This window comes from Phoenix dactylifera, chromosome 8 (genome assembly GCF_009389715.1).
Source record: "Phoenix dactylifera cultivar Barhee BC4 chromosome 8, palm_55x_up_171113_PBpolish2nd_filt_p, whole genome shotgun sequence".
Taxonomy (NCBI): Eukaryota; Viridiplantae; Streptophyta; class Magnoliopsida; order Arecales; family Arecaceae; genus Phoenix; species Phoenix dactylifera.
This window is the reverse complement of record NC_052399.1, coordinates 23,964,022-23,989,832: the sequence shown is the minus strand read 5'-3', so window position 1 is coordinate 23,989,832 and position 25,811 is coordinate 23,964,022. Positions and strand designations below refer to the sequence as shown.

General features: G+C 41.4%; 1 protein-coding gene across 6 annotated transcripts; it reads left to right on the top strand.

Annotated features, from left to right (window-relative positions):
* The first annotated feature begins 2,258 nt into the window (after nucleotides 1-2,258).
* LOC103708345 (2-oxoglutarate-Fe(II) type oxidoreductase hxnY) lies at nucleotides 2,259-25,712 on the top strand. Of its 6 annotated transcripts, XM_008793234.4 has the most exons (11): nucleotides 2,260-2,439; nucleotides 11,913-12,108; nucleotides 12,729-12,827; nucleotides 13,462-13,513; nucleotides 17,135-17,256; nucleotides 17,352-17,452; nucleotides 17,554-17,612; nucleotides 20,020-20,076; nucleotides 23,569-23,614; nucleotides 24,878-24,957; nucleotides 25,231-25,712. In XM_008793234.4, the coding sequence occupies exons 1-11, from the start codon at nucleotides 2,326-2,328 to the stop codon at nucleotides 25,319-25,321; spliced, it is 1,017 nt and encodes a 338-aa protein (XP_008791456.2). In that variant the 5' UTR covers nucleotides 2,260-2,325; the 3' UTR covers nucleotides 25,322-25,712. The 6 variants fall into 6 exon arrangements, with proteins under 6 accessions (XP_026661406.2, XP_038985252.1, XP_038985253.1 ...); XM_026805605.2 differs by lacking the exon at nucleotides 11,913-12,108 and having other exon boundaries at nucleotides 2,259-2,439; nucleotides 17,128-17,256; XM_026805598.2 differs by lacking the exon at nucleotides 13,462-13,513 and having other exon boundaries at nucleotides 17,128-17,256.
* Nucleotides 25,713-25,811: the final 99 nt, after the last annotated feature.

The following is a 25,811-nucleotide window of genomic DNA, read 5'->3' as shown; positions in this document are numbered from 1 at the left end:
TATATTAATACATAAATATATGATATAGTATTATATTAATATAATGTAATATAATATTATTATAATATAGTACTATAATATTATGTATTATAGAATAATAATTTAATATAATATTAAAGTATTTAATATAATATATCAATGTATTATGATATAATGTAATATAATATTATATTTATAGTATAATACAATAATAAATATATAAAATATTATAATTATTAGTGTAAATTAATTTTTCATCCTTCTAATGACCATTTATCTCTCTAACAAATTTTCTAGCTAGGTGATAAAATTGGTTAAATAATTACTAATAATTACTTTTATTTATTTATTTATTTATTTAGATCAGATTATTTGCCACTCACTCATTATTTTTTTATTTTTTTATTTATTATTTTATTTTATTGAAATATAGAGGGGTCGCCGGCCATGGGTGGTGGCCGGCATGGTGGCTGCCACCGTGGGCACCCACGAGCTCCCAAAACAAAAAAAAAGAAAAAAAGGAAGAGGAAGAAGGAATAGAGGCGGCGGCGTTGAGAGGAAGAAAAAAATGGAGGGGAAGAGGGAGAGGATGGGTGAGAGAGGAAGAGACGGGATGAGGGTTTTGGAAGAAAAAGTGTGATTTAAATGAGGGTATTTTGGTCCAAAAAATAGCTTTCCGACAAAGCTGAAAACAGCGTTTTTGGAAAGCTCCAAATTGGAGCTTCTCCCCAAAAGCTGTTTTCAGCTTCCCGCAAAAGCTGAAACAGCTTTTCGAAAATTTTACCAAACACCATTGTTTATCTAAAAGTACTTTTGGAGGGCCAGAAAGTGCTTTTTGGCCCTCCAAAAGCTCCCCCAAAGGGGCCTAAGTTAGAGTGGGGTAAAGTTGGTCCAGCCAAAAGTTCCTTAGGAATTACCTGATCGAGCTATTTATAGCCTCGGTGGAGTGGCCCAGGTGGCGGAGGTACTGTCAGCCCTCATCATGAGGAGGCGTGGCTCTGAGCTGGATAGCGCGCAGCTCAGGCTAGCTGATGACGTACGGTACAGCCCGTTCTTGAGAACGGTAGGGTGTTGACAATCATGGCAGGGTATGGCCAGAGTAGTCAAGATGCCGTCTGACTGTTGTTGACCGGTTACGGAGATATGACACGGTAGTGTGGTGAAGTACAGCTACGTAGGTGGGTGTAGGCCCGCACATGGGTGCGGTTGTTGCGAGGCCGAGTTCGTTAAGTATTTGCGTCACGCGCTTGATGAGGTCGGCTTGGCGGGTGCTGGGAATAGCTCAGCTTCCCAGATTTCAAGATATGCTCGGTGGAGCGCCCCGAGCTTGAGGGTCGGAGGGTATTGCTGGGGTTGGTGCCCCCAGCTTGGTCGGGGCGGGTCGGTGATTATCTAGAGATACCCCGAGCTTGGTCGGAGGAGTCGGCGAATATCTGAAGTTGGTGGAGTCCCAAGGACGAGCTGGCTCTGGGCCGAAGTGAAGATTTAGCCGATTGATGTTGATGTTTACTGGGCCGAAACTGGGCGGCCTTTTAGTTGTGGGCTGGACGATTCATTTTTTCCCTTATCAAGGGTGTTACACCTAAGCGGTGACTAATCGTAGAATCTAAGCAATAAATTGTGTGACAATGCTTGCAATTATTATCAGGAATTTATCTCTACCATATGATAAGCCAAGCTGCATTTTTCTATGTTAGGTTATATGTCGCATAAACACTTCCTTTTAGTTGTGCTCCCTATTCAATGACGAGGCTGAAATTCTAAACAGGCAAATGCACGTGCATCCCACGTGAGAAAAAAAAACAAAAAAATTATACAGATAGGGTTTTATTAAATATCGAAGAAGATTTTGTAAATACGCACTCAAACTTTCACTTATCAAAGTTTATTATGGAAGAAAAGATACAATGAGAATAAAGATACAGTCTAAATTAGAACTGAACAATCTTTTAATTTCATTTAAAAAGAAAGAAATTGGATGGAAAAGAAAACAAGAATGCAATATCCCCCGTTTCATTTCCCTTCACGCGAATCCACCTCGCTTCAAGATCGATATGCTTTGAGATTTGTGCGGATCGATCAATCATTCCTTAGCGGTAACGATACAATCCGAATTCGAATCCGAACCCGAATCCGAACCGAAACCCGAATCAGAGCCCGCGCCCGCAACGGTCCATCAACTAATCCTTCCAGACCATTAGTTTTAATTACGAATTACAATGTTATTAACAGTGATTTGGCTGTAAAACAATCTTGAGGGTCGTATAAGTTTGCCAACCTCCCACGTCACACGGCAACCTCGAGGTGTCTCCAAAAATTTTCGGTCGGAGAGGGAGTGAGTGAGAGATGGGGAGTTCGGAATCGGAGGCGGTCGCTCCCTTGGCTTCGAAGACGGCAACCCTAAACCACATCAGTCTCGCCGATCCGGACATCGAGAAATCCGTTTCTCTTCTCAAACAGGTCTTCTTTCGATCGTTTCTTTTCTCTCTCTCTCTCTCTCTCTCTCTCTCTCTCTCTTTTCCAATGAGAGATAGCGAAGTCGAGATTTTCTTTCCTTTTTATTTGTTTCGATTCCCTGTGGTTCGTGAATCAATTTTATGTACCACGCCCTTCTTCCAAGTGCTCCTCTTGATTTTTTTTTAAAAAAATTGATCAAGAAAAAGATTTTTATTTTCCTTTTTCTTTATATTTTTCTCGAGGGGTAAGGTAGGTAAAAAATCAATCTTTTGCCGCTATTTTTCCTTCATCATCGATTATTTTTCCCCAGTTCTTCGTTTCTTCATAGTGATTCTTTATTTTTTCCCTGCCCGATATTTCAAGATGCTTACAAAAATTGGAGATTAAAGAAACTACGCCTGGGCTCCACGGATGGCGTCAATGGGATCGGTTGCACCGGGGGCGGGGGAGGCTGAGGCTGCAAGTGAGGGAGACTTACCGGCGCAGCCTCAACCGAAGGTGGCTGGCAATGACCGGACGTGGGCGGCGGTGGCGAAAGGAACTGCGAGACCGCCGATGCCACCGATGTGGACCCAAGATCGGATCACAGAGGGGGAACTGGAGACGCTGAAGAAACGCTTCACAGATATGGTGGAGATCCCGTCGGAGGAGGGGGAGCTGGCCAGATCGGCGTGGAGGGATACTGCGGTGATCGTGCGCAGTGCGGGTCGCCGGGTGCCTATGGAATGGATTTGCCGGGAACTGCGGAGGGTCGGGAAGCTTGATTACGACGTTGAGGCATTCCCAATGTCGCACGAAACCTTTGCCTTCCGCTTCCGGAAGGAGAGTGAAAGGGAAGCCGTCATGGAGGCCGGACCGTGGCTGGTGGCCGGCCAGTTACTGGTATTGGAACGGTGGCGACCGAACTTTGTTCCGGGTGAACAGCAACTCAGGCGGCTTGTGGTCTGGCTCAGGCTTCCTAACCTGCCAATGGAGTACTGGACCCGAAGCTTGATCCTGAGCATTGCAGCAAAGGCCGGCCACCCCCTGACCTTGGACAAGTTCACGGATCTTGGCCGGAGGCTAGGGTACGCACGAGTCAAGGTGGAGCTGGATGCGAGGGAGCCGATTCGGCCGGGGACATTCGTCCGGTTAGGCACTGATGTGCACTGGCAGACCTTTAGCTACGAAAATTTACCGGCCTTCTGCTACCAATGTGCTCGCCTTGGTCATGGAGTGGAAGGCTGCCCCTATCAACCAGAGCCGGTGGTACCGGGAGCTCCGAGCGACCGCAGTGCTCAGCATGACTCGCCACCGGAGTCGATGGAGGGGGTTGCGACGGCGAGCCGGCCCCCTTTTGGGCCGTGGTTGTCGACTACCAGGATCCGACAGCCAAGGTCGGTTAAGCCGGTGAAGAAGACGACCGAGTCAAAGGGCGAGGCATCACGGACTCCCCTGGGTTCCGAGTCTGGGCCGAGTTCTTCCCGTGCGGTGCCGACTTCCCCTGAGTCGCCGATGGATACTGAAGGATGGCAGAAGCCGACTAAGCTGGCTCGGCGGAGATCGCCGGGGAAGGGGGCGGCCGGTGACTCGGTGGCTGTGAGTGGTGAACCTATCCAAATCGGCGTGGTCGCCGAGTCAGCTGGGGTTGTGGGCCAGAACCCGGGCTCGGAAGGGCCGGCCCACAAAGTGGCACAAAGTGGCCAGGGCCTCAGCCCGATGAAGCGGGCCAGGAGCCCGGCCAAATCAAGCCTGCGGCTGGGGGCGGGGAAAATCGTGCATGGGCCGGTCCAGAACCTGGCCAGAGCAGCTTCATCTTCATCCTTCGATGGCTTGGAGAGACGCCGACGGGAGGAAGGGAGGAGGCACTTCCGGAGTGCCTCCTTACCGCCGGTGAGGCCTCCTATTCGACAGAGATCAGCCGGCGAAGCATGTGGCGGTGGTTTGGAGTCTTTACCGGCGGTCGATGGTGCTCTGGCGAGCGGAACGCAACCGTCGGCGGTGGCGGCAGCGGCTGACGCTGGAGCTGGTGCCCAGGTGTCGCTTCCCACCTCCTCCCCGGACGGTGGTGGTGCCTCGGCGAGCCGGGAGATGCGGCCTAGTGGGACGGTGACGGCCCTAGTGCCTGTGTTCACAGAAGCAGGGCAGTCCCCAGCCGTGAGTAGGTGTCTGGATGGATCGGAGACGATGGGCAACCCGAGGCACTCTGATGGGGCGTTGACGGGCAGGCCACCGGCTCTGGCTGACCCTGTAGCTCGACCAGCAGGGAGGAGTGGTGAGGTGGAGGTACTGGGTATGTCTTCTTCAGCGTCTCTCTCCCCCCCGACAGTCGGTGAAGTGGTGAGGAGGGGTGTGGTAGGGGGCTCAAAACAGGGATCTCCTATTCTAGAACATGGAAGGGTGGTTGATCTGTTGAGAGCTTCAATCCAAGGAAGTGATATTGCGCCAGTAGTAGGGGAAACCAATCTGGCTCTAGGAGTGAATAGCCCGGGGAGAGTGGGCACATCCTCTTCCGATAATTTTAAATGAAGGTGCTAGCTTGGAATTGTAGGGGGGTGGCCAAACCGTCCTTTTCCTCCTCGTTCAAGAGGTTAGTTCAGCTTCATAATCCTGATATTTGTTTTCTTTGTGAAACACGGGTGTCCGGAGATGGATTACGTCGTGTGCGGCGACGGTTGGGAGGTGATTGGGAATCTTTTGTAGTGGAGTCTCGGGGTTTATCGGGAGGTATCCTGTTGTTGTGGAAGCGGGGTTTGGCCACTGTGGATGTTTTTTGCTATTGCTCCCAACAGGTGGTGATGGTCATCTCTGAACCAAATGAACCCCCGTGGGTGCTATGTGGGGTGTATGCTAGTACCGACTACCGGGCAAGAAGGACACTTTGGGGGGAGCTGACTTGTTTGCTGACCCAGGGAGTACCGACTATGGTGGTAGGTGATTTTAACTGCATTGTAAGTCCTGATGAGAAGAGAGGAGGCAGAGCCTATTCTGACTCGGTGGATAGGAGGGAGTTTCGGGAGTTCTTGGGGAGAAATGGGCTGGTGGACCTCGGGTTTTCAGGACCCCGTTTTACTTGGTGCAACAATCAACTTGGGCAAGCCAGAGTGTGGGAGCGGATTGATAGGGCCATTGCATCAGCAGACTGGATCCAGCGATTCCCAGCCTACCAGGTCAGTCATCTAGCTCGGATTGCTTCTGATCATTGCCCTCTTTTGATAGCTACAGTTTCGGGATCTGCTCACCACAGCCCCTTTCGTTTTGAGAAGCTGTGGATGTCCTATCCCCAGTCTTGGGATGTAGTCAGGGAGGCATGGAGTGTATCAGTTCGGGGAGATGCTATGCAGAGGGTGTCACGGAAGTTGGAGCTCACCAAACGGCGTCTTCGTCGATGGAACCGAGAGGTCGTCGGCAATGTTTTCCGGAGGTTAGAGGAGGTGGAGGCAGTGATACTGGACGCCCAGGGGCGGGAGGATCGAGGAGAGGTGCTCACGGAGGCCGATATGGTAGTACTGCGGCGATCACTAGCCTCCCACCATTCATTGTTGCGCCAGCAGGAGATCTTTTGGAGACAAAAGTCCAGGATTCAGTGGGTCAAGGATGGCGACCGGAATACTACATTTTTCCACCGATCGACAGTAATTAGAAGGCAGAGGAATACGATCCGATCCTTGAGGGTCGGGGAGGGCCATCGAGTGGAGGAGGATTCGGCAGTTAGACATGCCCTGTTCGAGTTTTTCAGATCCAGGTGGACGGATGATGGTGGTGTATATGAGATGGGCTTCCTCCCCCGGCCGGAGACCACAGTAGGAGAGGCGGAGAACACAGCTTTGGTGCGGCCAGTGTCAGATATGGAGGTGCAGGAGGCGGTTTGGAGTCTTGCAGAGGATAAGGCCCCCGGGCCTGATGGATTTCCACCCTTCTTCTATCGCAGATATTGGTGTGTTGTTAGGAGGACAGTGGTGGAGGCAGTACAGTTGTTTTTCAGCCGAGCGAGGATGACAGATGATTGGAAGGCAACTTTCATTACATTGATACCGAAGCGTCTGGATGCCTCGGAGCCGAGTCACTACAGACCTATTAGTTTGTGTACTACCCTGTACAAGGTGGTGGCGAGAATCATGGTGGGGAGAATGAAGCATTTGATGCCCAGGATCATCAGTCAGGAGCAGGGAGCCTTTGTGGGAGGGAGGAGCATCTCGGACAACATTTTGCTTGCTCAGGAGATGATGGGTGATCTGCAGCGAGCCTCAAGGAGCCGAGGTTTGATGGCAGTTAAAATAGATATGGAGCGGGCCTATGATCGGATCCGGTGGGACTTTCTACGACAGGCATTACAGAGCTTTGGGTTCCACCAGACTTGGATTGACTGGATCCTAGGGTGTGTGCAGGGGCCGAGCTTCTCCATTTTGATCAATGGCACGCCATCGCCTTTCTTCCGTGCTACTATGGGACTTCGCCAGGGATGTCCTCTGTCCCCGTTCTTATTTATCATATGTTCTGATGTGCTTTCCCGCTCTTTGCATGCTGCTTGTGGGAACCGGGAGCTGGTGCCTTATTGTCCAGCCTCGGGCGCCCGACCTATTTCTCATTTATTATTTGCAGATGACTGCCTCTTAATTGCTAGAGCGGGGGCGAGGGATGCCAGAGCCCTTCAGGGAGTGCTGACAGAGTATTGTGCTATGTCCGGGCAGAAGGTCAATCTACAGAAGTCCGCTATCCTCTTCAGTCCTAGTACTGAGGGGAGGTTGCGACGGGAGATCAGGATGATGCTGGGGATGCAGGAGCAGTTGGGGACCCTGACTTACCTAGGGGTCCCCATCACAGGGAGGAGACTACGGGTGGCAGAGTGCACTCCCTTATTGGAGAGGGTGCGGAGCAGACTAGAGGGGTGGAGAGCATCGTCACTGTCTATGATGGGGAGATTGATATTGATCAGGTCAGTTCTGTGCTCCATGCCTATTTATTTGATGGCTCACATAGTGGTGCCGAAGTCTGTGTTGGAGAGGATTGAGCGGCTTATGCGGAGCTTTCTTTGGGGCTCCTATGGGGGGGGGCATGGGATACACCTATTAGCCTGGGAGAGAGTGTGTCAGCCACTGAGTGAGGGTGGGCTGGGTGTGCAGTCACTGTCAGTGCGGCGCGAGGCTCTTTTGGCACGGAGGGCGGTACAGTTTGTTTTGGAGCCGCATGGTCACTGGAGCCAGGTTATGACTGCCAGGTATGGCCGAGCTGGACCCGAGGGATTGGTGACAGCTCCTCGGAGGAGATCTTTCATGTGGCGAGAGATCGGGAGGTATGTGCCTATGGCTCTAGCGCACTCGAGGTGGCTGATCGGTGACGGACGGAGCATCGATGTATTGGAGGACCCTTGGGTGGATGCACTTCCACTGAGACTATGGCCGACAGCGATTAGTGTGGAGGCCCGGGCAGGACTTCGGGTCTCCGACTTGTTCAGACCAGGGGAGGCAGAGTGGGATGGTGATAGGCTGGGACAGTTATTTGGGGAGCATCTTGCGGAGCGGGTACGGACGATCCCCCTTCCGGGTTCTGCAGGTCCAGATGTCAGGGTTTGGAGCGCTACATGTCGAGCCAGTGCGAGGATCAGCGAGGTCTCCCGGGTTCTTCGGCTGGGGTTACAGTCGGACCTAGACTGCGGTTGGGTGTGGAGGTTCAGACTACACCAGAGGGTGGCCCTCTTCCTCTGGAAGGTGGCTTGGGAGCGGTTGCCGACATGCTCAGTTTTGAGTAGACGAGGTATGATCCTGTCCCCCTTATGTCCGGAGTGCGGGGTGGCTGAGTCAGTGGATCATGTTCTCTTCCACTGCACGAGGGCGAGAGGCGTCTGGAGTTTGACTGAGATCCTGGGGGATGCCTGGAGTGGGAGGGTTATTTTCCTGGAGGTAGTTCGGCATTGGGCTGGTGATCCCCAGATGAGGAGATCAGCCATTAGGGCGTCTTGTACAGCATATTAGATATGGCTGGCCAGGAACGCCCGGGTGTTTGGGGAGCGGCGGCTTTCCCAGCGTTTTGTGATGGAGCGGGCCTGCGCCCAAGCTGATGAGATGATCCATGTAGAGTCTGCTTACAGACCTTTGATAGCTCGGGACACCTGGGGCTCCCACATTGCTTCGGCAGCTCCACATAGGGTATTTTTTACCCGGGAGCCCCCACCCCCGAGTTTCCTCAAGGTCAATTTTGATGGCTCCGTCTTGGACGGTGGTAGGAGGGGAGGGGCCGGATTTACTGTCAGGGGGCCGGGCGCTGATGCGTTGGCAGCAGGGGGCTGTCAGATTTTTGATACTTCAGTTCCAGGGGCAGAGCTGTGCGCGGCCTGGATGGGTCTGTCCTACGCGCGGCGAGTGCTCCACGCGAGCTCGATCCTGCTCGAGGGTGACTCTGCTACAGTGGTCAGCTGGATCCGTAGGGGCCCGAGTAGTCTTGGTGGGGACCATCCCTTACTTCGTGACATCTGGATGTTGGCGAGGGAGGGAGTGATATTTCAGGCTAGGCATGTGTATCGGGAGGCTAATGGGGCGGCCGACTGGGTCGCATCGTATGTAGCATGCCACTCGGATGGTACCCTTTGGGTTGGGGAGAGAGATATGCCCAGCGCTTTTCGGGCCATTTTGTATTCTGACTCTATAGGGTGTATTCGTACCCGCTATGTATGAATCTTCCGCTTTAGCCAAAAAAAAAAAGAAAAAAGAAACTACGCCTTCTTCCAGTGGTACTTCAGATTCCTTTTTATCTTTGTTGTTAATAAAAGATTCATTTTTTAAGGTTTTCATTATCATTTTCTTGACAGACAAAGTTGATGCAACATCTATCTTCTGCCGTTTTCTTTCTTGAGTATCTATTACTTGTTGATAATTTTCTGTATTTGTTTCAAGAGCTTCGTTTCTTGATAGCGGTTCTTTATTTTTTTTTCCGGCTCAATTATCAGAGGAAATTTACGGAAGTTGGGCATAATTTCTTAAGAAAATTGTTTTTTTTTTCTGAAAAGCTTATAAAGATTTGCTTGCTCCAACATAGAAACCGACAGTTAAGAATCCGTGTTCAGTCAACTATAAAGAAACACAGCCGATGTTAGAATCGATTTAATTTTAAAATGCAAGCATAGCCTCATTTTGTTGTTCTATAGTGATTTGCTTCTGATTGTACTGCTGAAATCGGTTTCCCTACTCAAACAGGTTCTCCTCTATCCCTTCTTTGCTTCTTTTTCTCTTTTCTTTCCTTTTTCCCATTATAGCTAGCAAATCAAGAATTTTGTTCTCTCTTTTATTTGTTTTAATTTCATGTAATTTGCAATTTAGTTCTAAGGTCTCTATATGTTATGCCTTCCTGGTACTTTAGATTCTTTTCTATATTGTTGCTCGAGAGAAGATTTTTTTATTATATTTCTTCTTTATCTTTTCCTTGAAGACCAGGGTCCACAAAAATTCAATCTTTTGCTATTATTTTTCTTAAATGTCTATTAGTTATCAGATCATTTTTTCCTGTTTTTCCTTTTTCTTGATGAAGATGTTTCTTTTTCCCTGTCAAAATAATACACCTCTTTATCTGCTTTATTTCTGTGCAGTGCAAGAAATTTATGATAGTTGGGGATAATTTCTATAAACTTTCCCCATCACTTATGATGATTTTCTTGATCCAGACTAGAAATGCTAGCTAATATTGAATCTTTGGAATCGATGATAAAGAAACATAGTCAGTGTTGGATTCACTTTAATTTCAAGATCTGTGCATCACCTCTTTTTGTTGTTCTATGCCGACTTGCTTCTGATTGTACTGCTCCATAACCAACAAAATTCACCCCAACCATTGGTGGAAGTTGATTTACTGAATCTTTATTTCTTGTTGATTCTTAGTAAGGGCTTCATTATCTACTGCTGCAAGTCTTTCATATTCTTTATTCCCATCTATATTTTGCAAGTCTGCTGCATCTTTTTTTTTTTTTGGTTGTTGTTGTTAGATTGGTCCTCTTTTTGGATATGATTTATTTTCTTATCATTGTTGTTGCCATCATAAAGAATTAATTCAAAAGTGGGATGTATGAAGCCGATAAGGCTTAAAACCAAGGTACTTTGCACTGTACCGAACTGGACGGTATGGGTCGTACTATACCAGTTCGGTTGCAGTATACAATATAAGGGGTATATAATACTCGGTACGCCGAACCGGCCTCGTACCATACCATACAGACCCAGTGTTAGGGTGGCATCTGTATGGGGCATAGTACCGAGATGGCATATCTTGCTTAAAACAACTAGAATTCAATGACTTGCTATCTTTTTTTCCCTATACTTGAAGCTCACAAAGTAGAAGGAATTTGTTTAATTGTTATAATGTGTAGAGGTAGAAAAATTTCAACTTCAGAGCCAAGAAGCCCCTTCCCTCCTTTTTAAAGACAGTCATAGGTTAACCATTTCTTATCTGGAATAGACTGAGAGAGATTAAGCAAAAATTGTAAGATATTAGAAAAGCAAAAAATCATAAGAATAGAGAGATAGATATTTAGAAGTGCCTCAAGGAATAGGCAGAATTCAGAGAGAGTTGAAATAACATTTGCCAAGAAACACCAATTACTCATGAAAGCTAAACATCTGGAAGCATTTCGGTGCATGGGCAGGAATCAAAAAGAAAAATTTAAAAATAATTCTGGAAACATTTGTTAAAAGGATTAATTATAAAAGCTAAAATATCTGGAAGCATCCCAAATGAATGGACAGATTTTGGAGAACATCTCAAGATATTTACTGAAACATCTTCCAGAACACACAAATCACGCAAAAAGCTGTCAAAATTTGACAAAAGCATGATATTTTTGTAGTCAGTAAAGAGTTGAAAAAAAGAAGCTTTTGATGAGCAGATTAACAATAATCACAGAATATGTTTATACTTCAATGAATTTTGTTACCAGGCTACAGCAATAAGTTTATCTTGTTTTGCTTCTGTTTATACTTCTATCGGATTTTTGGCTAGCATCGGTTTGCATTAAAAGATATGGCTGATAATGGACCCTATCAGCCTTTTTTCATGTGCATATCTTGTGAAATTGATCCTTGCATAGACTGATGCATTTGACAAGGTTACCTAGGTTAAAATAAAAAATCAGTATACATATTGATAAAACTGAAAATGTAGAGATGGACATAATGCCATCAAAGCTAGTCCTCAAAACCAAAGTCTGATGTAAGTAGAAAACACCTTTTCCATATGTGATTTAACTTTTGTAGAACAACATTTACTGGGTTAAACATAGAAATAAACTAGCAGAGAAGTCTCATGCAAGTAGGCCTCAAATCTGATTTGTTGTTACTTGAATTGGAAAAAGATTTTGTACATCAAGTGATCACCAACTGTCCTTTGAACCAAGTTCTGTAGTCCATTTACTGTCATTATTTTATTTCTTTCTTTTCCTTCCTTTAAATAAATGGTGGTTGGGTTACAGTTTGCTGGTCCTTAACTGCTTTCTTTCTTATGATTTGGCACTTCAGGCATGCGTAGATAGTGGATTTTTTTATGTGATCGACCATGGAATTAGCCTGGAGTTTATGGATGAAGTATTTGCCCAAAGTAAGAAATTTTTTGATCTACCCATAGATGAGAAAATGAAGCTTCTTCGTAATGAGAAACATCGAGGTTATACACCCATTCTTGATGAGACTCTGGATCCAGATAATCAAGTCAAAGGTTGGCTTCTTGAAAGTTTTCTTTTCTGAAGCATTGCTTGTATCTTTTAGGAGAAAGTCTGGCAAGTTCAGAACTTCCATATTTCTGGGTGAATAAATAAATAAAACCATGAGGTTGTGCTTTAATTTTCATTAGCTCTTAATTGACTTTAGTTGTTTAGTAGGTTCCAAAGAGCAAGCATCTATAGTCTGATTAAGTAGTAATAATGGAACAACTGAAATTAAACATATGCACCTCTTCGTTTCATAAACTTTTTAATGCTCTTGCATATTTCCATCATCAATCAATAAGTTCAGATATTAATGTTGTGGTTTTGTGTGCATATAAATTTGTAAAATATGAGAGAACATCTTAAAGAATTTTTTTAATTGCACACAGAATGCTGTACATGTTTATACAACGATAATATCTCCTTTATTAATATGGTTATAAAAATGCATGGTTGGGCCTCTACGCAACCAAAATGATGTGGATATAGGTGTCGGTAAGCATTATTGATTTTCACAGCTGAAATTTGAATTCCTTCTCTAAATCATTTTTCCTTCTTCAGTTACTACTATGTTTTTGGATTAATGTATCATGATGCACTGAATAGCAGCTTACTATGTCTTGGTGTTCAGGAGACCATAAGGAAGGGTACTATATTGGTGTTGAAGTACCTGAAGATGATCCACAAGCAGAAAAACCATTTTATGGACCAAATTTGTGGCCTTCTGCTGGTAAATTATCAAAGCTATTTGTATCTTCTAGTCATATTAACTTCAATTTTCTTTCACTCTTCGGCCTTATTGCATGTCTATAAAGCGAACTATGGGTGTTGGATTTTCAAGAATGTCATAGGGTAATTAACTCTATGGTTAAACTTAGAACTTCTAGTGAGGCATTTGCTGGCACTTTTCTTACGTAAGAGCATATGTCAGCCACATTCTAACTTTGGAATTTGATCCTGACTGTTGTTTTGCTTCAACTTGTTCACCAATAGTAATGGTTTAGCTTCCTGTTTGCGTCATGTTGGAAAATACATTAGGATGCGATGAGGGAGTCATAAACAGTTCAATTAATTGGTTGATCTTCACAGGCAACATGCATTACCCTGATTTTCTGTGGTGAATGACTTAGACATATAGGTTCATGAACATTGTCTATTTGCTTTCCGAGTCCTACATAACTTTAGCATTTGTGGAGTATTTATGGATTTATATCAGATAAGTATCTTTCACCTCTACCGGCGGTTTGTTTTCTTAAGTATGATAGACTAGTTTTATTGTAGATTGTTGCTATGGCATTACTAAATTGCATTGATTCTTTTTTTTAAAAAAAAAAAGAAATAAATTTCACCTTCTGTCCTTTAAGATCTGTTACCTGGATGGAGGGAGACAATGGAGCAGTATCAGAGGGAAGCACTGTAAGTTTATTTTTTTTCTTTACACACAATTAAAAATTTAACATGCTTCTTAGTTGAAGAGCTTTCAAGGAGTTGATTTCTTTCTCTTCAAAAAATTAGCATGATTGTCATGTAAAAGGTACCTTAGAGCTTAAGGTTCATATAATAATATCTACGTCCTCTTGAATTAAGATAGACTATAGTATAGTCTTTACATGGAACTTTTTTCCCCCTCAAATTATTTTTCTTTTAATCATCATAGTATCTTGTCACATATAGATGTTGATCTATTGCATATTGCTTTCCTTTTTGTTTCCATGTGCAATTTGTTTAATAGAATGCTATTATTTGAGAACATAATTCACATATTGGTATGTCTTGCATATATGCGGATTATACTGTCATGATTTGCATTGATATGTTACATGTAGAGAGTTGTATCCTAGCGCAGTTGTATATATTGTGCTGTTGCGTGCCAATAGTGGTTTATTATTTTGCAATTGATCCAAGACTTGCTCTTCAAGTTTAATGTTACCAACACTTTACAATTGTCTACTGAGTTCGCCACAAAAGATATGGATCGCCTATCATGGGAGATCGGTGTGTAAGAGAAACTCTACCTTTTTGTGTTAGTGTTGCACCAATACTATTGCAAGAATCTTGGTGGACGGTTATCAACATATGACAACCTGATCATTTATTGGCTACAGAAAGTTGATATAAAACCAGGACTTTTCCAGATTTTCATATTACCTTCTCACAAGAGTTCTTGATTTGTTAATTAACCATTGGATATTATCAATAGTAGCTCTTTCAAACCCCTCTTCGAAAAGTAGCTGTTTCACGCCCTTCTTCTTTGTCCTTACACACAGTTTCTGGCTTGTTGTCTGTCATTTGGCTGCAATTTGGAGTTAGGATACAGTATATGTCAACTTTGGACCTCTATTTAAGCTGCTGGTTGTTTTTCAAAGTCCAGATTTTCTTGGATCCAACCAAGGTTTAAGAAACTCAATTCTAGCTGCGCCTAATGAGTTTTAGTTTTGGTAGTTTTCATGGTTTTGGTGGTGCACTTGTGGAAGTTTCTATTGAAAATGATATAATAATAAATATCAATCTAAATTAGAAAAATCAAAAATAAGAAACACAAGTAAACTAAGACAAGAAATATATTGAACATCGTTTTAGAGTATATTGTCTTGTTTTTGACATCTGAATGGATCAGTGCTCTAGTTTTGCATTCAGGCAATTAATTTTTTAAATAATATCAAAAATTAACAGGATGGTATATCACTTTGCTATTAATGGTAATCTTACTTAAGACCATCTAAACACCCATTGAGATATGAATTTTAAAAATTACATAACATATCTCAAAAGCAATATTTTCCTATCAAGCTCTTTAGAATAATGAATGCTCCTAAATCTTCTTGAAACCCTCAAATCTAAGTCTAGTATAGGAAAATGCTTTCCAAATTGAAAGAAATGAAGAAATGACAAGCAATTAGCATGCACGCATGCATACATGTGTGTATGCGGGCATGTGTGTCTGTCCTTCATCCTTCCATCCACCTGCCCTACTTACAAGTTAGTGTCAGCCGAAACTATGAAACCTGATATGAATGAGTTTATATGTTAGTTTTGGCTTTGTATGTTGAATTCATGGTATGTCGTACCGTACCGTACCAGACGGTACCGGTGGCGTACTGACCCTTAGTACGCCAAAAAAAACTCCATACTGTACTGTACCGACACTATACTAGTGTGGCACCCGTACAGGATCCGGTACCGGTATGGCGAACCTTAGTTGAATTTGGTCTTCTAAGTTTGTTTTGGTCAAAACTGTGAAACTAGCGGCCGAAACTAAGAAACGTGGTCCCAGTTTTGTATCAGTGCCAAGGCAATATAGAAAGAGTTTTGGTCGAAACTTCAATCATGGATCCCAGCCAAAATCTGCCACTAGAGAACCCCCCCCAAGGGAAAGAAAAAAGTTAGGGTAAAAACAAACACGCACTCAAATGTATTTTATTACTCCTCTCTCTCCCAATTCACAAACCGAAACTTTTGAGTTTCCATTTTGGTATTTTGGGTGAAACTTCAAATCATGGATCCTGGCCAAAATCTGCCACTATGTGAACATGCCATCACCCCCCAAAGCAAAGAAGGGAAAAAACACAAACAAAAACACAGTTTGATTTTTTCCACCAACTCCCACATTCTTCTATAGGGCTTTGGCATGAACTTGTCTTTGTTTATACATTACATATTTTTTTTATCAGCCTGACTTGAATATATTGGAAGTTCTCTAAACTTCCTCATTTTGGATTAGTAAATTCTTGTTGTCTTTCAAGATATTTAGTGTGTTATAGTTTTTTGTTTTTGTGTGATCTCAGTTCGTTTTTTTTCTCTCACTTATTGGCATTTGGATGTGCATTTTTTGGTCCTTCTAAATCTTCACATCTTATTTGTGTTTTCTTGGTCCTTTCTGATACCCATTTTATCGCTGTAACTGTCATCCTTGCACCCTCATTATGGTATCTCTCTTGTCTACCTTGTCTCATCTCTGTGGATTGATTATTGGTGCAGTATGTTATGGTTTACTCCATTCTCATCAAACATCACTTATGGACCACCTTTATGGCTCTTTTCTAGTAATGCTACTCCAAACATGGCCTTTAGGATGTTTGGTTTCATGTTCATCTCGTCCTCATTTAAACTTCTGAGTGGTCTCAAATTGGTCCTTGTTCATTTATTCAACAGTCTTACAGACGCATCCTTTTCAGATGCATATTGTGAACCTCTAGACAGCCTGGAGGATATCAATTCATTTCCCTTAATTATAGTCTTCTTGAGTCACTTTGAAGACACTTGCCTCGTGATTGTTAGTCTGCTCCGCAATTTGAGCATGATTTGAGAGTTTTATACTTTGATGTCTGATTACTACTGCAAGTTCAGGATATGGCCCATTTTACTAGGTACAATACTAGTCATTACTCTGAGTTTGGTTTACTATGATAACTCTTTTGCTGAGTATATTCTACCGCATTTTTTGTTTGCTATTCTCTAGCTCTTATATAGGATATTCAATTTTGAACCATGGAATTTTTTTGGAGCAGCCGCTAAAAGTAAACCATTTCTTCATGTTAGAGTTATATTATGATATTTAAAAAACCGCAGAGTAGATTATGTGGCTTTGCCACCTTTTGTTTGGACATAGTTTACCAGTCCCTCCCACTCTTTGTATTCCAAATCAAAGTATGATTGAAATTGTTCAAAACTGATGTCTACTGACAACAAACACTTTTCAAGGTGGCTATCCTTCCATTTATCACACTTTTCAAGATCTTTTTTCACAACTCCCGATCCTAATCAGTTTGCTACAAAGAAATTATTCCCAGCTCGATATTTTCAGGCTCCAGTATCTTGCTGTTCCTTATGCTCAACATTATGGGATGTAAAGGCTATGCATATTTCTTCATGCAAATGCTTTGTAGTTTAGCATAAATCTTCTTAGCAAAGTTGTAGAAATTCTGAATGTTTATTATGTAACTTATCTGAATTTTGGTGTTGGTTGGGTGGCTTGAGAAAAAATATGCATTTGTATTATTTCTCATCTTATCTTCACCTGTTCTTTCAAGCTTTCAGGAGGGTGACCAAAGCAGTGGCTAAGATCATAGCTCTTGCGCTTGATCTAGATGCTGATTTCTTTGATAAGCGAGAAATGCTCGGAGAGCCCATTGCAGTTTTGAGGCTTATATATTATGAAGGTGCAAGACAAGTTACAAACCATGCTTTTCAGTAATATGTCAATAACTTTTTTGGGATTATGCTTACAGTCATGGATTCCCTTACTAATCATCAGGTAATATTTCAAATCCGGCAAAGGGAATATATGGAGCTGGAGCACATTCTGACTATGGCCTGCTTACACTCCTGGCAACAGATGATGTAGTAGGCCTGCAAGTAAGAAGTTGAAATTTACATCTCATTTCCAGTAGAATTCCTTGCTGGCTCTTACATTTTACTCATTAGAGTAAATGTGCATTTTTTTCGACTTTTTCCAGGTATGCAAGGACAAAGATGCTCAACCTCAAATATGGGAATTTGTAGCACCATTAAGAGGGTTAGTTTTATAGCAATCTGTTAGCTCCATTACCCTTCTCTAACTCTAATCCATGATTTTGCCCATGTTATACATGTTTGCTGTGCTTGTTAGTTTGATTCATACATCTGAAAACATGAATGAATTATTGTTGATCTTCGTTTGATAATTAAATCTAGGGATTTTATGTTACATACTTAGTGTCCCACGTTATATTTTTTTGGTAGCACCCCACCTAGCAATAAGAATCAGCCAGCTATATTAGCATTGGTCTAGTACAGTTGTTTTGAGGCTGACAGCCTATTTGTGCAATGCTCTTCAGTTCTTTTGTATGGATAATTCTAATTAGAATTGTGGTTCTAATTCTTAGTGGAAATTGACTCACTAGTTCATTTATATGTTGAATTTATTGGTCTTAAAGAATGGCATGATAACCTGAGAGGCTTCTTCAGTCAAGGGAGTGCTAGAAAAGAATATAAAGATAAATTGAAAGAAGAGAGAGAGGAGCTAGGAAGAAGAGCATAGGAAAATAAAAGGGAGAAGAGGCCACTAGTTATAGCAAGATGTGGCCCAGTTATTTAACTCAGGTGGTTGCTAATTGGAAACAAAGGATATAATCCCCTTCTTATTAACTGGCTACTTCTTCTTGTGTGCATGGATAATGTGGTGTTGGGCTTTTATTCCCAGCCCATATACATTACATCTTCAAAACACATGATGTTACAACAAATTTGGACCCATGACTACTGTATTGTGCACTAGAATCTCTAGATCTGCTATTTGGTGAAATTCTGCCTCCATGATAAAGTTGTAATCCAGCTATATATGCTTAGTTTCAGTCGTGGAACCTAGGATTGGTGGTTATGAGAACTGCTGGTTATTGCAAAACATACTCACTCATGCGCTGGTAAAGCACATTTCTGCAAAAAACACTTTCAACCCTATCCACTGAAGCATGATCTCAGCCATGCTTAGCATCTTCGCATATCATGAAATGACCCGTTGTTTCTTTCTTTTCCAAATAATTTTTTTAAAAAAAGTACAAGGTGTAATACATTAGCAGTTGAGCTCCTATTTAAACTTAAAACCTGGTCAGTAAGGATGAATTCTGTATGTTTCACCATCCTTTGTGCTTTTAATTAGAACTCCTCAACAAGAAGTGGGGTTTACATTAACATAGACCACCAAGTCCTGCATCCTGAGGACCTGGGCTCGTGACTGGAGATTGCTTAAAAAGGCTATTCATTTTCACAACCAAGGTATCATCTGGGTTGGTGATATCTAATAGCTTGTTAGTCTTCAGAAATTTTTGGATCGAGCAAGTTCCCTTGATTCAGAAAAGTTTAGTATTTGATCAATATGAGTGTCCCTGCAGCTATATCTTGCATATTTTCTTCTCTTTAATGTTGGATGACAAATTTTCTTTTTGGCAAACTAACCCTTTTGTTTTATCTTGCTACCTCAATTCCATGGAAGTGGTTCAACAGATCCAAGTTCTTTGTTTATGTATTTTTCTGGACGTCACTTTTCAAATTTCCCATCCCTTAGCACTGCCTTTAGGAAGTAAAAATAATGTCATCAGCATTGATTGAATCCATACTTTTGAAACCTCTACAGTGTCTACACCGTCTGTAAGAAATATTGCATGGTACACATGACTTACCTTTGTTTGGTACAAGCATGACTTACCTTTGAGCTGTGGGCCATGAAAAACCACGATCAGATAGTGGTTCATGACCCAGGGTGCAACCTCTGGTCTACATATTTTGCATGCTGCCTCAGCAACAAAAGGTTGTGGCTCCATATATGTTTCTTGTAAAGCAACAAGGACATGGATATTTTTTAGCCTGCAACTTCCAGAATGACCCGGCTCTCATTGACAGTAGATGATGGTTACTATTAGAGAATTAAGCTTTGCAGCTGTAGAAAGTATTTATGAAGTAATTGCTCTACAATAGCTTTGTAATTCAGGAGTTTGTGAAAACTGATGGTTATGCATACTTCCAGGAAAGAAATGTCTGACATTTAATGGAAAATGTTTTTCTTTAAGCTTTCCGTCCAATTTTTAGTGTTCAAAACTTCAAATATACTTCATGCATTTGATAACAAAAGTGGACAAAGATCATCAGCAAAATTACCTGAACAAGAATAAATGGAATCCAGTCTTGTATGATAGGGTTTAAATCTCAGCATTTGATCAAATGCTGGAAGTTCTGAACTTTGACAGGGGACAACTGAAAATGGTTTACTATAGCTCGAATATCTTATTTATGCTTGAGATAATTGAACTGATCAATTTTTTATTTTCTTACAAATATTAAATGTTAAAGGTATTTAAAGTATTATTTATCCTCGTGATTTTGAATCTAGAAGGGCTGTTCTCTATTTTGACAGTGCCTGAGTCTTTTTTATTGGCTTTCCTTTCCAGAGCATTAATAGTCAATCTTGGTGACATGCTTGAGCGTTGGAGTAATTGCATTTTCAGGTATTCCTCTTCCTTAGCAGCAAGTGATATCAAGACATTAAATTGCCTTCTTATTCCGTTGACACTCTGGTAATGATATATTGGTAATTGTGACAGTGGAATCCTCAAGTTTCATTTGTTTTACAAGAATATATCAAGATATTTTTCTTTCAGGATCTTCACAGAATTAAAGTTTCAATGCAGTAAGCTGTATTGTTGTTCTTAACATTGGATATCCAACACAGTAAATTTGTTTTGAGCTAATTATGTTTTGCTTATTCAAAGAAAGGTTTTGAGTGCTACTCGACTATAAGCTTTTCAACAAGGTTCGCCATCTCGGTACCGGACCCTATACTGATGCCACACTAACATAGTGTCGGTACGATACGATACGAACTTTTTTTGGTGTACCAAGTGCTGGTACGCCATCTGTACAGGATGCCGATACCGAACCGGTATGGTACGGTACGCTCCATACCACTCGGTTTGGGCTGATACAGCGTACCATGCTTTTCAGCGGTAAACTTATTCTGGTTTGAAATTTTTCATGGATCGCAAAGATTATTTTCACATGTGATTGTTTATCCGCTAATTATTGGAGTGAAACCTTCTAGATGGAAGCATATACTTGTTACATTGCTGCACAAAGTATGTTGACATAGATTGCATTGCATGCATACTAATTATGCCACTTCTTGCATTCTTTCATTATTATGCATTGGTTTATGCATGGAGTGTATTATTTGTATGTGGATTTTACATGCGAACCATGTAGCAGGTTCTTCTACTTGTGGGTCACTCTGCCGGCCAATTGGCCTTCAAGGTTTCATTGCAGGCCCCTCTCTTGTCCAAAACTGCAAACTCTGCTTTGGAGTTGATGCGAGGTTGAGGACATATCATAATATGTTTACAAACATTGGTGGTTTAGGCTTTGATCTAGAACCAGCCTCATTTAGATGAAACATAAGGTTTGTTGATTGGTTGGTGCATGTATGTAAATATTGGCACTCCACAACAGTGCAATTTTCGTTGTTTGTTTCCCAATTCAATCAGCAATGACCAATGAGGCCCTGCAGAATATTTGAGACAGCAGGTAACTGAAACAAGAGTGTGAGCCTTGGCACAACGGTAGAGTTGCTCCATTGTAACCTGAAGGCCATAGGTTTGAAACATGGAAATAGCCTCTCCGCACACAGGATTAAGGCTGTGAGTATATCTGACCCTCCCTCGACCTTGTAATGGTGGGAGCCTCGTGCACTATGTTGCCTTTTTTTTTAGGTAACCGAAACAAGAGTTTTATTTTCATATTAGGGACTTGGCTATTATCAGTTATTGCCAATCTACTGGTCTTGTCCTAACATTTGCAAGTTAAAGTTATTCTCCGGCATTTCTTACACTTGCATGAACACAATGAAACACTTGGATGTTAGGTATGCTTATGTGCTTAATGCCTTCAGTTGTTTGAACTAGTATATGATGATAATCTTTTTCCAGTTTATCCACTCAGTCCTTCACAACTTAAGAGTTATGTTCGATAACCAATGACATTGTGATGGAAAGAGGCCTTGATGATGTTGAAAATAAACTGGTGCTTGATGACTAATTCTCTGTGAATTATTTGACATCTCACATATTTCACAGATAAGTTCATAATAATTCAAAACTCTCTTTGAAAAGAAATGGAGAGCCACAACTACAGTCACATGCAGTATATGTTTCCTTGCGCTTTACCAAATACCAATGGTAGTCCCCCTAATCTGCAGGTCCAAGGTGGAAGCTGTGCTGCGCCTCGAAGAAAATTCAAATGTTATGGCCTTGAGCGAAGCAAAGCATATTTATTGTAATTGTTTGGTGCATCAGAAAGTCAATGTGTACTGGAAAAATTGACATAGGTCTTTGTTTTAATTAAGTTAAAATAGCTCTTTGATTTAATTGTGAAGGAGAGAACCATAAGCAAGTTTCACATAGAAGGATTCGAATGTAAGAAGACGACATCAGACATTCCATTCTCATCGATTTGGTGTCTTCATAAATCGTGATTTTGGGGGCATATTAAGGGAAGTTATGAATCAGCATGATATCCAAGTGAAGTGATGCTAGAGACCACTAGTACATTAGGGGGACCCCTCTGACATTTTAATTTAGCAATTTCATAGTCTCTAGGAACATAACGGTGCGGACTTCTGTGGGTGCAACTTCCATGCAGGAGAGTTCAATCTTGTCGCATTATGCATCATTTCAAGGGTTTGAGCTTTTTTTGTCTAGATCGTTGTGAGCTTAACACCTATCTCCATTGGTTCCATCGTGGAGTCAAAGCTAATGTTTTCCTGTTGAATTTCCTCAATCCAGAAAAGGTATTTTACATCAGTCAGAGCTTCTTTTTCTTTTTTTAAAAAAAAAGGAAACAACAATCTACAAATGCCTTAGTGCACTGAATTTTTCAGACATGAAACTTGTTAACCTGCTATACTGTGTTATTAATTACACAAATGTTTTTTTTTTTCTTTTAGCATGATGCTTATTTTGTATAGTTTATATTAGGTTTATCTACTGCATAGAGCTGTTTATAATTTAGTCAATTTGAATTAGCATTTTCAAATTTTGATTTCACTTAAATCTCCAAAATACTTCACTTATGTACAAAATCTTTTTTATTAATCTTTTGACTAAGATACGAGCATTGGTGACCATGCCCTATACTTTTGAAGATCATCTAGTTTGTATCCTTAGACAAATTTTTGCCAATAGCTGATTACTGTCTTTTACCTGTATCCTTTAAGTGAAAGTTTCTGTGCTCAAGGTTTTCTACTTAATCAGAAGTTCCCTAAGTAGGAAGTTATCTGCCAATAAAAGTGTCAATTTTTTGTATTCTACCTACCACGTTTAAACATGACCTTGAAAAGATAGAAAAGTCTTACCGAATATTAATGAAGCAGATAAAAGCTTTAAACAAATAAAGTAAAAATGATAAAATTGTTCCAGAATGGCTAAATGCCTTTGCACAGTAGGAGCTTCCAAAACATCCCTGCTTCAGTGCGTTTTCCTTATAATGATTGAATTGTTTAAGCTTTGAGCCTCCGATATGATGTATGAATCAAAAAGCTATATACAGCAATTTTACAAGGAATTAACAATACTAGTTGTCCGTTGCGAAATGGATGCGATGGCTGATGGCTACTAGTTTGGTATGCATTCTCTGGAATTTTTTATCTGTTCAACAAAATAATGCTCATAGTTTTATCTTTAAAATTTTAATATCAAGCTTTAGTGTTCATTACAAATAAGCCATCTGTGAAGGGGCCGCCTGCATTCATGTATTAGTGCATGCATGAACTGAAATCAGTGCATGTCTTTATGCATGCATGCATTGAAATTCATATATTTCTAGTACATACTGATTTTGCAAATCTCCGTCGATTTTGCCTAATTTGTGGTCAAAAATAGCTCCCCACCCAAAAAAAAGCAAAAAAAAAGAAATAAAAAAGTGATGGGAATCTTTTGTTGTTGTGCCAGGTCCACGATGCATAGAGTCGTGCTGAACGGACAAGATCGCTATTCTGTAAGGCCCATTGTCTCACTTTACCAAATTCTGTAAAATTGATCTTAATTTTAATATTTCAATCTTTCATCCTCAGTGCCGCATCACTCCAGTCAATTAGATTATCAAATCTCACTCTCTGCACAGTTGCCTCTCTTCGATATTTATTTGGCCCATGTATACATATGGAATGCATGATTAATAGTATGATGCATTACAATCAAGCCATAAATTTGCCAAATCCTACAATATAAAGTAATGTCAAAATAGATAGCATTATTCACCTAAAATTATCTATTATGACCATGGTTCGCCATACTACCAGCAGTACAAGACATACTGTAACGTACTGTTTCGGTACTAGTATCCGGTATGGGTTGCGTATTGACACTGAGAACGCCAAAAAGATCCCATATCGCACTGTACCGATATAGTGCTAGTGTGGCACCGGTAGAGTCCGGTACCAATACGGCGAGTCAATCCTGTAATTCATTTTAGATTTTGGATATGGTTTTTGCCTATTTATGGAGCAATGTATTATGTAGTGGGAACTTTCATGAAAGGCTCCAATTACATTTTAAATTGAGCTAATGATGTTTTGAGGAGATTTTTGCTTGCTATTTTTCATCATTGTCCAGACTGGAGCTGTATTTTGTGGAAATCTTAGGGCCTATTTGGTGTTGCCCTTGTTTTCTGTTTTTTTTTCAGAAACCAAACAAGAAAAATGGACTATATTGCACAACATGTGCAATGAAACTTTTTAATTTTTTCAAAGGTTTGTAAAATCTTTAGATTTTGTAGAAGCAAAGATTTATTGCTTTCAAAGTTCTGTGCAATGCTATCTTCAACATCAATCTCCATAAAATATCTCACTAATTTGTATAGAAACAGAAAAACAGAAACAGCAACAAAGCCAAACGGGACCATGGCTTGCTATTTATCCTGTTGTGATCACAGATCTCTCTTGAATCTCTACAAGAACTATTTCGTTGGTTACTACTTATGTCCTGTCAAAACAAAGAGGAACTTCATTAGAATGTCAGCTGATTGCCTGATGCCTTCCAGTACGTGAATACATTTTAACATATGAGCACCATGCAATTGATCATGCATTGAAGTACCATATAACATGTAGAGTCATGCTTAGCTATCAAATTAGCACCAAGAAATTAGATTGGCTGTCACCCATGCTCATGGAATTTGGTTCACACCAGTTTCATGGCATCACTACTGAATTTGATTTAACAAGATTGAGGATGCACGACTGTATCCTTGTTGGAGCAGGTTGCCTATTTTGTGGAGCCAAGTCATGAATGTCTGGTGGAGTGCCTGCCGTCCTGCCATTCTGAAGCAAACCCTCCCAAGTAAGTTTCACCATACCAACTATAACATTGAAGAATTGTAGTTGCTGAATGATAAGATCCTGATTTTGATGTTACACATTATCTTTTGACCAGTAAAACAAACCCACACTAGGTCAATTTTTGTTGAATATAAGAGGTGTTCTCTGATGAATTGCGGATGTTTTTTAATATTTGTTTTTTGATATTAGAAACAGGAAAGCAGTTGATAGAGTTATATAAATTTATTTTATGCCTGTATCATTGGTTTGGTTAATGATTTTTTTTTTAAATCAGGTTCCCTCCTGTAACTTGTGGCTCATACTTGCTTAAACGGTACAACAATACGCATGCCAATCTGAGCACATACAAGAAGCACGAAACCTGAAAGCAGATGGATGGGTTTGTTTGCAAGAGCCTATAGTACTTCAGTGAGTGTTTGTATGCTTGTTCCATCAACTCCTCACGAGTATATAGTATAAAAAACAGAAGTTATTGCGAATAATATTTGAGGGGTATATAGGAATGGTGTACAATTGTGTTTCTAGTGGAGCTTAAGAGCCTTAGTTGTAGAAGTGGCTGGGACATACATGTTAGAAACTAGAATAGTGTGTCGTAATAATTTAGTTCGAGTAAGTTATCCCAGAACGTAATGCAGATGGTGTTGGATACATCGGTTGGAGTCATAAGTTGCCATACAGCATAAATGTAAGCAATAATGATGGATAGTTATTGTAAGTTTTGTTTGAACAAGTATCCTGGAGCCCTTTCTCCCTTCCCACTTATACCTGTGGGTGGCACAGGTTGACTTGATTTGATAACCTGAGCCAATTTTACTTGGTCAGGTTCAGGTCAAGGATTTCTGTAGTTAGAATTGC